The sequence below is a fragment of the Heteronotia binoei genome, chromosome 5 (genome assembly GCF_032191835.1).
Source record: "Heteronotia binoei isolate CCM8104 ecotype False Entrance Well chromosome 5, APGP_CSIRO_Hbin_v1, whole genome shotgun sequence".
NCBI classification, from domain to species: Eukaryota; Metazoa; Chordata; class Lepidosauria; order Squamata; family Gekkonidae; genus Heteronotia; species Heteronotia binoei.
Genome location: NC_083227.1, coordinates 165,004,199 through 165,016,243, shown reverse-complemented (window position 1 = coordinate 165,016,243; position 12,045 = coordinate 165,004,199). Strand labels below are relative to the sequence as shown.

At 47.7% G+C, this 12,045-nt stretch overlaps 1 protein-coding gene across 1 annotated transcript in view; it reads left to right on the top strand.

Moving 5' to 3' along the window:
- The window catches only part of GABRA1 (gamma-aminobutyric acid type A receptor subunit alpha1), a 72,808-nt gene that overhangs the window by 20,900 nt on the left and 39,863 nt on the right, over positions 1 to 12,045 (top strand). The window contains exon 3 of the mRNA XM_060240634.1: positions 5,438 to 5,505. Coding sequence (XP_060096617.1) covers positions 5,438 to 5,505 — 68 coding nt within the window. The remainder of the gene's footprint in view (positions 1 to 5,437; positions 5,506 to 12,045) is intronic.

Here is a 12,045-nt window from a genome sequence, read left to right as displayed (position 1 = left end):
GTCATGCAGGTTGCTCTTGTATATATGATATAATATCTAATTCTCAATCTGGCTAAATCTGACAATACTTTAATCTAGAGACTGGAATAATGAACAGACAAGAAATATCTTTCTGGAATCTAAAAAAAAAATTACTCTGGGCGGCTAAACCCAAAAATATAAAATCGATGCCTATAACACAGTATTGCCAACATTCAAGCATTGGTTTTGGTAAGGAAAAGAGGCCAGTGCCCTTTCCATGGCTGTTATGACCACTGAGGGGAGGACTTATTAGGGCCAAGCCCAGAAGCAACCACTGGGAAACTTGTAATATGTGATTTGGTTTATGGGTGAGAAGGAGCAAAGGAAGCAGGGAATAGTGAGGCTGCCAAGAGCATGGAAAAAAAATAAAGTGCAGAAAAGGGCAACTAGAATGATTAAAAGTTTGGAACACTTTCCCTATGAAGAAAGGTTAAAACGCTCGGGGCTCTTTAGCTTGGAGAAACGTCGACTGCGGGGTGACATGATAGAGGTTTACAAGATAATGCATGGGATGGAGAAGGTAGAGAAAGAAGTACTTTTCTCCCTTTCTCACAATACAAGAACTTGTGGGCATTCGATGAAATTGCTGAGCAGTCGGGTTAGAATGGATAAAAGGAGGTACTTCTTCACCCAAAGGGTGATTAACATGTGGAATTCACAGCCACAGGAGGTGGTGGCAGCTACAAGCATAGCCAGCTTCAAGAGTGGGTTAGATAAAATATGGAGCAGAGGTCCATCAGTGGCTATTAGCCACAGTGTGTGTTTGTATGTGTGTGTGTGTGTGTGTGTATAAATTTTTTGGCCACTGTGTGACACAGAGTGTTGGACTGGATGGGCCATTGGCCTGATCCAACATGGCTTCTCTTATGTTCTTATGTTATGTTCTTAAATAGCTTGGTGAAGCAGAGACAGTGCTTACAGTGGGTGCAATATGCTGATAATAACTGAGTTGCAGCATTCTGCATCAGCCAGAGTCTCTGAGCTGATTTCATGGGGAGACCTATGTAGAATGCATCACAATTGTCTAGTTTTGAGATTATTGTGGCATGGGACCCAGGTGGCTAGATCAGCTGAGTCAGGGTAGGGGGCCATCTTCTGGGCGAAACTAAGTTGGAAAAGGTGAAAGGTGGGTAGGGGTTTGTAGCTGTAACCCCTGGACTCTTAATGGAGTCATCAAGGGTCACCTGAACCCTATCAAAATTGGAAACACATTGTCATTTAAGACCTCATGCTTCCCAACCAGCGTACCTCCATTTTGGCTGGGTTCAGTTCCAATTTGTTCACTTTCAGCCATTTAACCCCAGCAGTTGGGCAAATGGCTCAGTATATCTACTGCGTTACCAGGGGATCTATACAAAGAGAGATAGAACTGGGAGAGACATATGTATCTCTATACATAGTGATATATGCAGATAGTATCCAGGTCCAAAACTACTGATGAATTTTCCTAAAGACTTAACATAGAGATTGGATGACAGGAGGGATAAGATTGCACCATGTGGAACCCCACGTTAACCTGTACAATTTCAGTTATGCAAATAAGCTTTTTTGTCCTGAATTTTTGTTGATCTCTTGTTCCTAGGGTTGCCAATCCCTAGGTGGGGGCAGGGGATCCCCTGGTTTGGAGGCCCTTCCCCCACTTCAGGGTCGCCAGAAAGCAGGGGGAGGGGAGGGAAATGTCTGCTGGGAACGCTATTATTCCCCTAGGGAGATTTATTCCCATAGAAAATCATGGAGAATTGATCTGTGGGTATCTGGGGCTCTGGGGGGACCTGTTTTTTGGGGTAGAGGCACCAGATTTTCAGTATAGCATCTAATGCCTCTCCCCAAAATACCCCCCCCCCAGTTTCAAAAGGATTGGACCAGGGGGTCCAATTCTATGAGCCCCAAAAGGATGGTGCCCCTATCCTTCATTATTTCCTATGAAAGGAAGGAATTGAAAAGGTGTGCCGTCCCTTTAAATGTGATGGCCAGAACTCCCTTTGGAGTTCAAGGATGCTTGTCACAGCCTTGATCTTGGCTCCACCCCTAATGTCTCCTGACTCCACCCCCAAAGTCCCCAGATAGTTCTTGAATTGGACTTGGCAACCCTACTTGTTCCGAACTTCAACTCTTCAATTGGAAAAGCCTGTTGCCTGAAGCGCTCCCAGGGGTGCACTAATGGCCTCAAGAAAGGAGGAGCAGATCCACCCCAACCAGATACTAGCATTACTGAGGCACTCGAAGAGGAATTTGGGGGACAACATATATTGGGGCATATTGAAACTTCTCATTCTTGTTGCTTCAGCCTGAAAATCCTCATTATGATTCACTTGTGCAAATTAAACCTATAATTATTTTACTGCTATTTTCCGTTTTCTCCCATTGAATTTTTCCAATTAAGTCATTTTTAAAATATCTGCCCATACTGATGACAGAGATTGTGCATATTAATATTATATTAGTGGCATGCAAAACCCCCAAGCATGTGTGCATGGTGGAAATGAACCCATAATGCTGACAATTAAAACTGTCATACCTGAAAAAAAACAACTCTCCCAATATCTGCCCATATGCAATTTATGTTCCACTCTGAGTGATTTCTTGTAGCAGTCTTTCCAAATAGGGAGGTGCATCTGACATTCCAAATGGTTTTCTATAATTGCTCCAGATCACCCACTCACTGCAAATTTTTAGGAGATATTGCAAAATGGCTGCTTAAGAGAACCTTTGAGACACCTTAAATCAGGGGTGTCGAACTCATTTGTTAGGAGGGCTAGATCTGACAAATGGGACTTTGTGGGGCCAGGCCATGTGTGTCATAAAATATAATGCCATATGTAATATATAAACTTTATATAGGATACAAACACAATTAAATATACTATTTTTAAAGTTGAAATACCAAAATGCTTAAAAATCTTGCAATACTTTGTTTAAAATGGAAAGGTGGGGAATAGTGGGATTTGGCAACGCAATTTTAAAAATAAAACATCAAGAAAAAGCACAAGGATCACAGCAGAAACTAAAAATTTAAAATGCTCTGAACCTAGGAAAACATGAAATGGCTGGGCATTGCAAGCATCTCCCCCCATAGCTGGGCATTGCAAGCTTCTCAGAGTGAGTCTTCAGTGTAATGGCCCCCTTTGCCTGTGGGTTCTCAGCTTAGACTTCTCACTCAGGCACCCGTTCTCAGATCCATTAAGCAGAGATAAGCTGGCTCAAAACAGCAACCTTTATTTGCAAGGAAACAGCTTCAGTTAGCATACAGACAATGAAAAGTGAAATTACTTCAGCTCCACTCCATTGAAATACATTGCAGCACAGACAAAGTTGCAAGGAAAATGTGGAATGGATTTTCCATTAAGGTTCCAGAACACTGTTAGAAACAGTCCCAGAGTAGCCTATCTGGGCACAGAGACCTTAATGTAAAATCCATTCTGCATTTTCTTTGCAACTCTGTAAGCCCAGAAGTGCTTGCAGGAGACAAAGACAAGGCAAGGGAGCTGGGAATTTTGGCAGCCTGGATCTTCAAAAGGTGAAGACAAGCGGGGGAGGGTGGGGGAAGTGTCTTGGAATTGATTAAAGCAATGGGCCGGCCGGTTCTGACCTGTGAGTCAGAACATTTGACACCCCTGCCTTGTTGTTAGTATTTGTCAGGCTGCTCTATTACCGTCCACTTGTTTTTAATAGAAAGGCAGCCTCTGCATCTTTTAAGAAGTAAGTAAATACTTATGATAAAGAACTGAAACTGCTGACACAAATATCAATGGATATAAGAAATAAACCAGGAAACTGTTACTTGTGTTTAAAATGTGTACCCAACAGCATTTTTTTGCTTTTAAAAACCTCTCATCCAGATGATAAGGCTTGTGTTTCAAACTTGAAGTATTAAAAGAGAAATCTGAAGACACACTGTATGGAGGTTGTTCTGAGAAGGAAACTCTGAGAAGGATTTGGATGTGTCTCCCCACACTCGTTGTGAATAGGGCTTTGCAGTCTTTGTCGTAAATCATTAGGATTATGTTGTGGATGAGCAAACTGAGAGTTTTACCATGAACCTGCTAACCAGGAGAACATGCCTTGGTCATATATTCCAGGGGTGGTCAACGGTCACGCTGGCTGGGGCTGATGGGAGTTGTAGGCAAAAAACATCTGGAGAGCTACCGTTGGCCACCCGATATATTCCCTCAACTACATGCAAGGCAAGCCCTTGATGTTCCCTGATTACATTCGTTGTGAGTGCAGTGCATGCTGAGTAGCTTTGCATTTGCACAGTATCCAGTTGGTCAATACAGCACTAAATCGTCTTATTTACTGGAAAAGAGACTGCATCCCCAGGGTTCTTGGTTGCTCAGGTCATTGCATTGACCAGCTTTTGTAAATCACAGAACTGCTTGCCATTTCTCCTGCCTTTGGACCTGCACAATCAGATACATCTAGGGATGCCAAGTCCCATTCAAGAAATATCCGGGGACTTTGGAGGTGGAGCCAGGAGACATTGGGGGTGGGGCCAGGAGCAAAGGTATGACAAGCATAATTGAACTCCAAAGGGAGTTCTGGCCATCATATTTAAAGGGACCACACACCTTTTAAATGCCTTCCCTCCATTGGAAATAATGAAGGATAGGGGCACTTTCTTTTGAGGCTCATAGAACTGAATCCCCTGGTCCAATCTTTTTGAAACTTGGAGGGTGTTTTGAGGAGAGTCATCAGATGCTATGCTGCAAGTTCATGCCTCTACCTCAGAAAACAGGCCCTCAAGAGCCCCAGTTACCCACAAATCAATTCTCCATTATACCCTATGGGAATCGGTCTCCATAGGGAATAATGGAGTGCCCAGGAGCATTTCCCCCCCCCCCCCCGCGCTTTCTGATGACCCTGAAGCAGGGGGAGGGCCTCCAAACCAGAGGATCCCCTGTCTCCACCTGGGGATTGGCAGCCCTAGATACATCCTTTAAATGATTGACAGTAGACAGAATGCAATGTCTGATTTTTGTACCCGTAGAACTAACTGAACTTTAGCTGGGTTCATGAACACATGAAGACTCTTAAGTGGTATATCTCACCACCAAAATCTCCAAGTGATTTAATTTGATTTTAGTCTGTTCCCTTTAAAAACAGAGGTGAGGTGGATAGGTGTCAGGGGACGGCAGAAACAATGAGACATCAGCAAACACCAGTTATCATATCATGAAAACAGACACATCGGAATTTATTTGGAAACCGAATAAGCCTGCCAAATGATCAGCTCCCTGCTTGTGACTGGCAAGCAGAGCATGAGCTAAACGAGTGGATGTCTAAGCATAGTTAATGGTGGACCAATTTCAGCATATCTAATCAAAGTCAATACATGCTCTGTTTTGATAAAAGCTTCTAGTAACTGATCTAATGAAAGGTATAGATAAGCACTCACTGCCCTTTCCTGATTCATCAGAGCGTGTAACTGCGGTGAAGACTGACATTTTTGTCACCAGCTTCGGACCTGTTTCAGACCATGATATGGTAAGTCGTATCCTATCTTTATTTTGCTTTAATGTTTTTGCTTTCAAGGAATGCATGGAAATCTGTGACAATCTATTTAATTTGACCTTCTTTCCAGAATGATTCCATTTGTTTGTGCAGTGTTAACCGTTGCCTTTCACATTGACTCTAGTCTGTACACAAGAGCTTAAGCTCATCTGTTAGGCCCACGATAGGATTTGGAATGTTTTTCATCATTGGCTCACTTTGTATCAATGTTTCTAAACCAGACCAAGCATCACAGTAACTGGGAAGGAAACGTTTCTTATGATGGGGATTTCATTGTTCAAGGATAAGGAGGGTACGAAACCTTTAATAAATTAGAGGCATCCAGAAGGTATTAAGTAACTTCCTGCCTGATTGTTCCAAACTTAATCAGATGTAGCTGTTACCGGATGTATCTTCTCTCTTGCTGCCCAGCTGCTGTTGAACTGCCTCCTGGAAAGTGAGATGGAAACACCATTGCGGCCTTCTGACAAGGCTGTATTTAAAATAGCTTATGGGGCAACTTGATCGGGATCTGAGTTATTTCTTATTTCTTTTAACTATATGTTTCATTTACTTGCTAGAATGATGTGTTTTGATTATTTTTAATAGTATTTATTGTTGTTATCTGCTTTGGGTCCAGACTGTGCTGAAGGAAGGAAGGAATAGATTGACATATCAGTTTCATTGCCCATACCTCATTGGTCTAATACTTATTCCTCTTTACTCCATTCTGGAGATATTTGGTGTGACTGACCCAAGTGCTTAAGTCTGAAGTTTTGCTTTGCATGGAATTACCGTGGAAATCTAAATCCCTATAATGCATCCGATGGATTTCATTATAAATTTTGCAACATGGTTAGTGGTAAGACGCAAAAAGCTACTGTACCCTTTTCAGGTTAGACACTCTTTAAAGTTGGATATAAATTAGTAAATGAACCATTATAGAATAAATAAAGAATGCAGGACGATTTCACATTCTGTTGATCACAGAAACACACATTTGTCAAGCTAGTTCTTAGAATTGTTTTATATATATGGGTTACATGTAATGTACATCTTTTGCAAGATATTTTGGTAATTACACACACACTTGCAAAACCAATTCTGATCTTAAAGGCAGTTCCATAAAGTTCTTGGGATTGATGGTGTATTTGTCCAAAAAATTCCAGCTTGACCTAAAACAAAAACCTAATCCCACATTATTCAATAGGCTGGCCAACTTGCAGCAAATGCATGCCGTAAAGAGACAGAGCCAACTCATATAGCTTCTCCAGAACCTCCTCCAATTGCCCCAGTGGTCATGCTCCATTCGGGAATATCAAGTAGCTACAATGCCCCCCCCCCCCTTTGATCCAGGGCAGGGAATAGAGATCTTCTTCGTGGTCTCTGTGCATCACACTTACGGGGAGAAAGCGCCAGCGCCGATCACGATCGGTAACTTCAAAGCTGCGGATTTCCGCGCCCCCGTCCCAGTGCGCATGCGCAGACACTCCCCTCCCTGCGCATGCCCACTAGGACCGGAGCGGACATCCCGCCAGTTCTCTTCTGACCGCCGTTGAGTTCAGTCGATCCTCAATACGGTCGGTGGATTTCTTCTTCTTAGCTTCTTCTAGCGGATTCTGAAATATTGGAATATTGCCTTTCGTCTTACGTGAGTGGGGAGGAGAGAGAGCAGCTCTTGTTTGTTATTTTCCTGCTTCCCAGTTCCCCTACCCACCCCCCCCCCCCACTCCCCCTCACCTCCGCCACCGCATGGAAAAGCGGTGGGGATTTTTCAAGAGGTGTGCCAAGTGCGGCAGCAAAATCGCCCCGCCAGACGGTCACACACTCTGTCTGCTTTGCCTAGGAGAGGCACATAGACCAGACTCTTGCGCGGATTGCGCAAAGTTCTCAAGGCAGACGAGGAAGAACCGGGCAGCCCGCCTTGCCACCGCGTTGCTGGAACAGACTCTGTCCTCTCATAAAATGGCGGCTCCGGCAGGGCAAGCGCCGAAGACGTCGGTCGCGGAGGCGGTCGATACCGAAAGGCCCCCTCCCGATATCGATCGTTCCAACAAGAGACCCTCCTCGGTCTCGGCCTCGGACACTTCGACACCGGCAAAGAAACCGAAGACCGACAAATCATCGGCGGAGCCGAAGAAAAAGGGTGAGAAGAGCAAGCACGTCAAACCGACTCCCACTTCTCCTCGGTCTCCGTTGGAGCCGACGGTCCCTCCATTGAAATTGTTCGCGTCCCCGCGCCGTCGAGTGAGTCCCCAGAGACTGCAATCGATGTCGACGCAAGTTATCGTCTCATCGGACTCGGAACGGGATCTTGAATTGGCCCAAGGGTCGGGAGCGGAATCCAGTCCCCTGGACCTTATGGGCGGAGGGAACGAAAGCCCGAAGGACAGGAGCCCCCGTCGGGGTCGATCGCGGAGTCCACGCCAGGGACGACCGGTCACTCCTCAAAAACGGCCAGCGGGGAATGCACAATCCACGAGCCGTGATCGATCCCGAAGCCCTCGACACCGAAGCGGCTCGGCTGCGAGCGGGAAACGTTCCGAGGAACGCTCCCCGCCTGTCAAAGCTCCGACGCTGCCTTGGGACCAACGCCAATGGCAGTATTTATACGGTTCGTGCCCGATGCCATCCATGTTTCCTTGGTTTCCCCCACACCGGGTTGATTGGGACCAACGTTCCGAGGCATCTTGTCGGTCGAGGACCTCCTACAGGCCCGAGAAACGCCAACCTTCGGCATCGATCTCAAAACCCCCTGTAGAGGAACCACCTAAGAAAACCCGCTCCGCGCTCGACCTCGGACGCTTCGACACCGGAGCATCGAGTGAAACCCTCGACGCCTTCGGACCGCTCGGAATCCCCTGAGGGCTCCACGAGGTCGACGGACGGATCGGTTCATGACTCCCCACAATCGCCGTCCCAGAAAGTCACCGAGGAACAGCCCATATCGCCCTCGGAGGACTTGAAATCTTACGGGGACCTAGTTAAAAGAATGGCGCAATCTTTGTCCCTCCCGACGATTCAGCCACAACCGGAAGTGACAGACAGCGTTTTCGATATAGTGCAGAGGGACACTTCGACAGCGATAGCCCTCCCTCTTACGAATGTCATGCTCCACACAGCTAAAACTTCCTGGGACAAACCTGCGTCCACTCCCATTTCGTCACGCAGGCTTGACCACATGTACCGGATCCAGGAGTCTACAGCCGACTTCCTGTTCAATCACCCAAAACCTAATTCTGTGGTTGTAGCATCTTCCTCTAAGGCAAGGAAGACACATACTACTCCTCCGGATAGAGAGGGAAAGAAACTGGACTCTGTTGGACGACGTGTTTACTCAGCAGGTTCGATCGGTCTGAAAGTGGCCAATTACGCGGCCTGTATGGGGCGCTACCAATACGATCTGTGGGACAGACTCTCCACCCTTCTCCCAGGGCTTCCAGAACACAGTAGGAACGCCATTCAGAAGGTACAGAAGGAGGGTATGGGGCTGGCCAAGCAGCAACTGAACTCAGCCAGACACTCAGGGGACATAGCAGCAAAAACCCTCACAACGGGGATCTCACTGAGAAGACACTCCTGGCTGCGATCAACGGCACTGCAAGCTGACACTCAAGCTTACGTGGAGGACCTGCCGTTCGACGGTAATGGGCTGTTTAGCGCTAACACTGATACAGTTCTCCAAGAGATGGATAAAAGTATCCGGACATCTCGTAATTTGGGAGTCCCAGCCTCTTCGCGCCAACAGAATAAACGCCCTTGGTCCAAGCAATGGAACAAAAAACCTTACACGAAGCCGTCAGGTGAACAGCAATGGAGACCGAAAAATACATCCTTCTCCAAGGGACAATATAACCCAAAATCAAAATACTCTCCAACTTCCTCCCAGTCGTCTCGTCAAAAGGGGAATAGGCAACCGAAGCAGGGCCTTTGACTCTGTTCTCCCTTCCTGTTCCCGCCCTTACCCCTTTTTGGACCACACCCGGCTCTGGCCTTTTTACAACGCATGGGCAGCAATAACATCAGACCAGTGGGTTTTGTCGATAGTCCGGCTGGGCTATCAAATAGAATTCCAACAGGAACCAGAGGTTCCAACATTCGTCTATACCACTCCGTCTGTGACACTTCAAAAGGAAGTGACTGTTCTCCTTCAGAAAGGAGCTATAGAAAGGGTCCCGATGGACCAATTGAGCCTGGGCTTCTATTCCCGTTACTTTGCGGTTCCCAAGAGAGACGGCGGGCTCAGGCCTATCATGGACTTGCGGAACCTCAACCTGTACATACCACATCAAAAGTTCCGCATGACGTCTCTACCCAGCATTCTTCCGTTGCTGAATCTAGGGGATTGGATGGCGACACTAGACTTGCAGGATGCTTACTTCCATGTAAGCATCCATCCATCCCACAGGAAATTCCTACGGTTCGCCATCGGGACCATGCACTACCAATACAGGGCACTGCCATTCGGGTTGTCCACAGCCCCCAGAGTTTTTACGAAAACCATGGTAGTCGTAGCGGCACATCTCAGACTACAGGGCGTGGCGGTGTACCCGTACATCGACGATTGGCTTCTAGTGGCCGAATCGGAAACCAGTCTCCTCCGGCACATCGCAATGACCCTCTCCCTTCTAGAGCAGCTCGGCTTGAAGGTAAACGAAGCAAAGTCCAACTTGAAGCCCTCTCGCAGAGTGCAGTTTATAGGGGCGGTCCTGGACACCCAAGTGTGCAAGGCCTTCCTGCCCGAAAAGAGGGCGAAGGACATCATGGATTTGGTGCAGATCTTCCTAGAGAGCAAATTTGTCTCTGCCCTTCAGGTGCAGCGGATGTTGGGCCTGATGGCATCCACTACTGCGGTGCTGACTTTCGCCAGATTCCACATGCGAACCCTCCAGCTGTGGTTCCTGGGGATCTTCAATTGCATGAAAGACTCCCCCCATCGCAAATTGTTTGTTCCGGAAGGTGTTCTCAGGTCTCTGCTCTGGTGGCAACACAAGCGCAACCTACTGCAGGGGGCCCCCTTTCACAAGCCACGGCCCACCGTCACTCTGACCACAGACGCATCTCTGTGGGGGTGGGGAGCTCACGTGAATGGACTATGTGTGGGCGACGGATGGCCCAGGGACCATCTCCAATACCACATCAATTTCCTGGAGCTCCTGGCGATCCATCACGCCCTTCTCTCGTTCCGCCACCAGTTGACGGGACAGACTGTTGCGGTGCTGACAGACAACACTACTGCACTGGCGTATATAAACCGTCAAGGAGGCACAGTGTCTCGGAAACTTTGCTTGCTAGCTCTGCGGATATGGGAGATCTGCAGAGAAATGGACACAACCTTGACTGCAGCCCATCTGCCGGGAGATCAGAATGGGTGCGCGGATTTTCTCAGCCGAGGGGGAGCTCCCATACACGAGTGGGAACTCAATTGGACCTTCCTTCAACCGGTCTTCCAGAGATGGGGGACTCCGGACATAGATGTCTTCGCCACCCGCGACAACAGAAAGTGCAAGAATTTCTGTTGTCGGGGGGGGAGGGACCCTCTATCGTTGGGGGACGGACTTCTGCTACCCTGGGACAATCGCCATGTCTACATGTTTCCCCCGATCCCTCTTCTAGTTCGGGTGGTACAGAAGATATACAGGGAACGCCCGAGCGGCGTTCTGATCACCCCATGGTGGCCGAGACAACACTGGTTCACTCACATCCTAAGACTATCCGAGGGGGTTTTTCATCAGTTTCCCCCTGTGCCAGATCTTCTACTTTCAGAGCAGGGACGAGTGGTTCACCACGATGTCCCACATCTGAAATTGACGGCGTGGAGACTACGATGACTGCTCTGTCAGAAAGGGTTCAACATGTGCTCCTTAATTGTAGACGTGAGTCTACAAGGAAGTCTTACGCTTATAAATGGGACTGTTTCGCTCACTTCGTCTCTGAGTCCAGGGGCGACCCCAGGACTACAGGCCTTCCGGGCATTCTTGACTTTCTCATTACCTTGCTAGATAAAGGGCTGTCGGTGTCCTCGATTCGAGTATACCTGGCGGCCATTTCTGCCAATCACGAGCGCATTGACGGCCACTCGGTGTTTACTCACCCGACCACGAAGGACTTCCTTAAGGGACTGCTGCGTTTGTACCCTGCGGTTAGGAAACCGACCCCTACTTGGGACTTGCCAGGTGTCCTAGAAGCCCTTACGGGCAAGCCCTTTGAACCCATGGCCACGTGCTCGTTGCAGCTGCTGTCTTGGAAAACGGCATTCCTGGTAGCTATTACTTCGGCTCGGAGGGTGGGGGAACTGGCAGCTCTAAGATGTGATGACCCCTATCTTCAGTTCCGACCAGACGGGGTGCGGTTACGCCCCGATGTGACTTTTCTGCCTAAGGTGGTGTCCTCCTTTCATCTAAATAAGGACATCTGCCTGCCAGTGTACTTCCCAAACCCGTCTACGGGGTCGGAGCGTAGGCTTCATGCTCTAGATGTTAAAAGAGCGCTTTCCTTTTACTTGCATAGGGTAAAACCTTCACGTAAGGACCC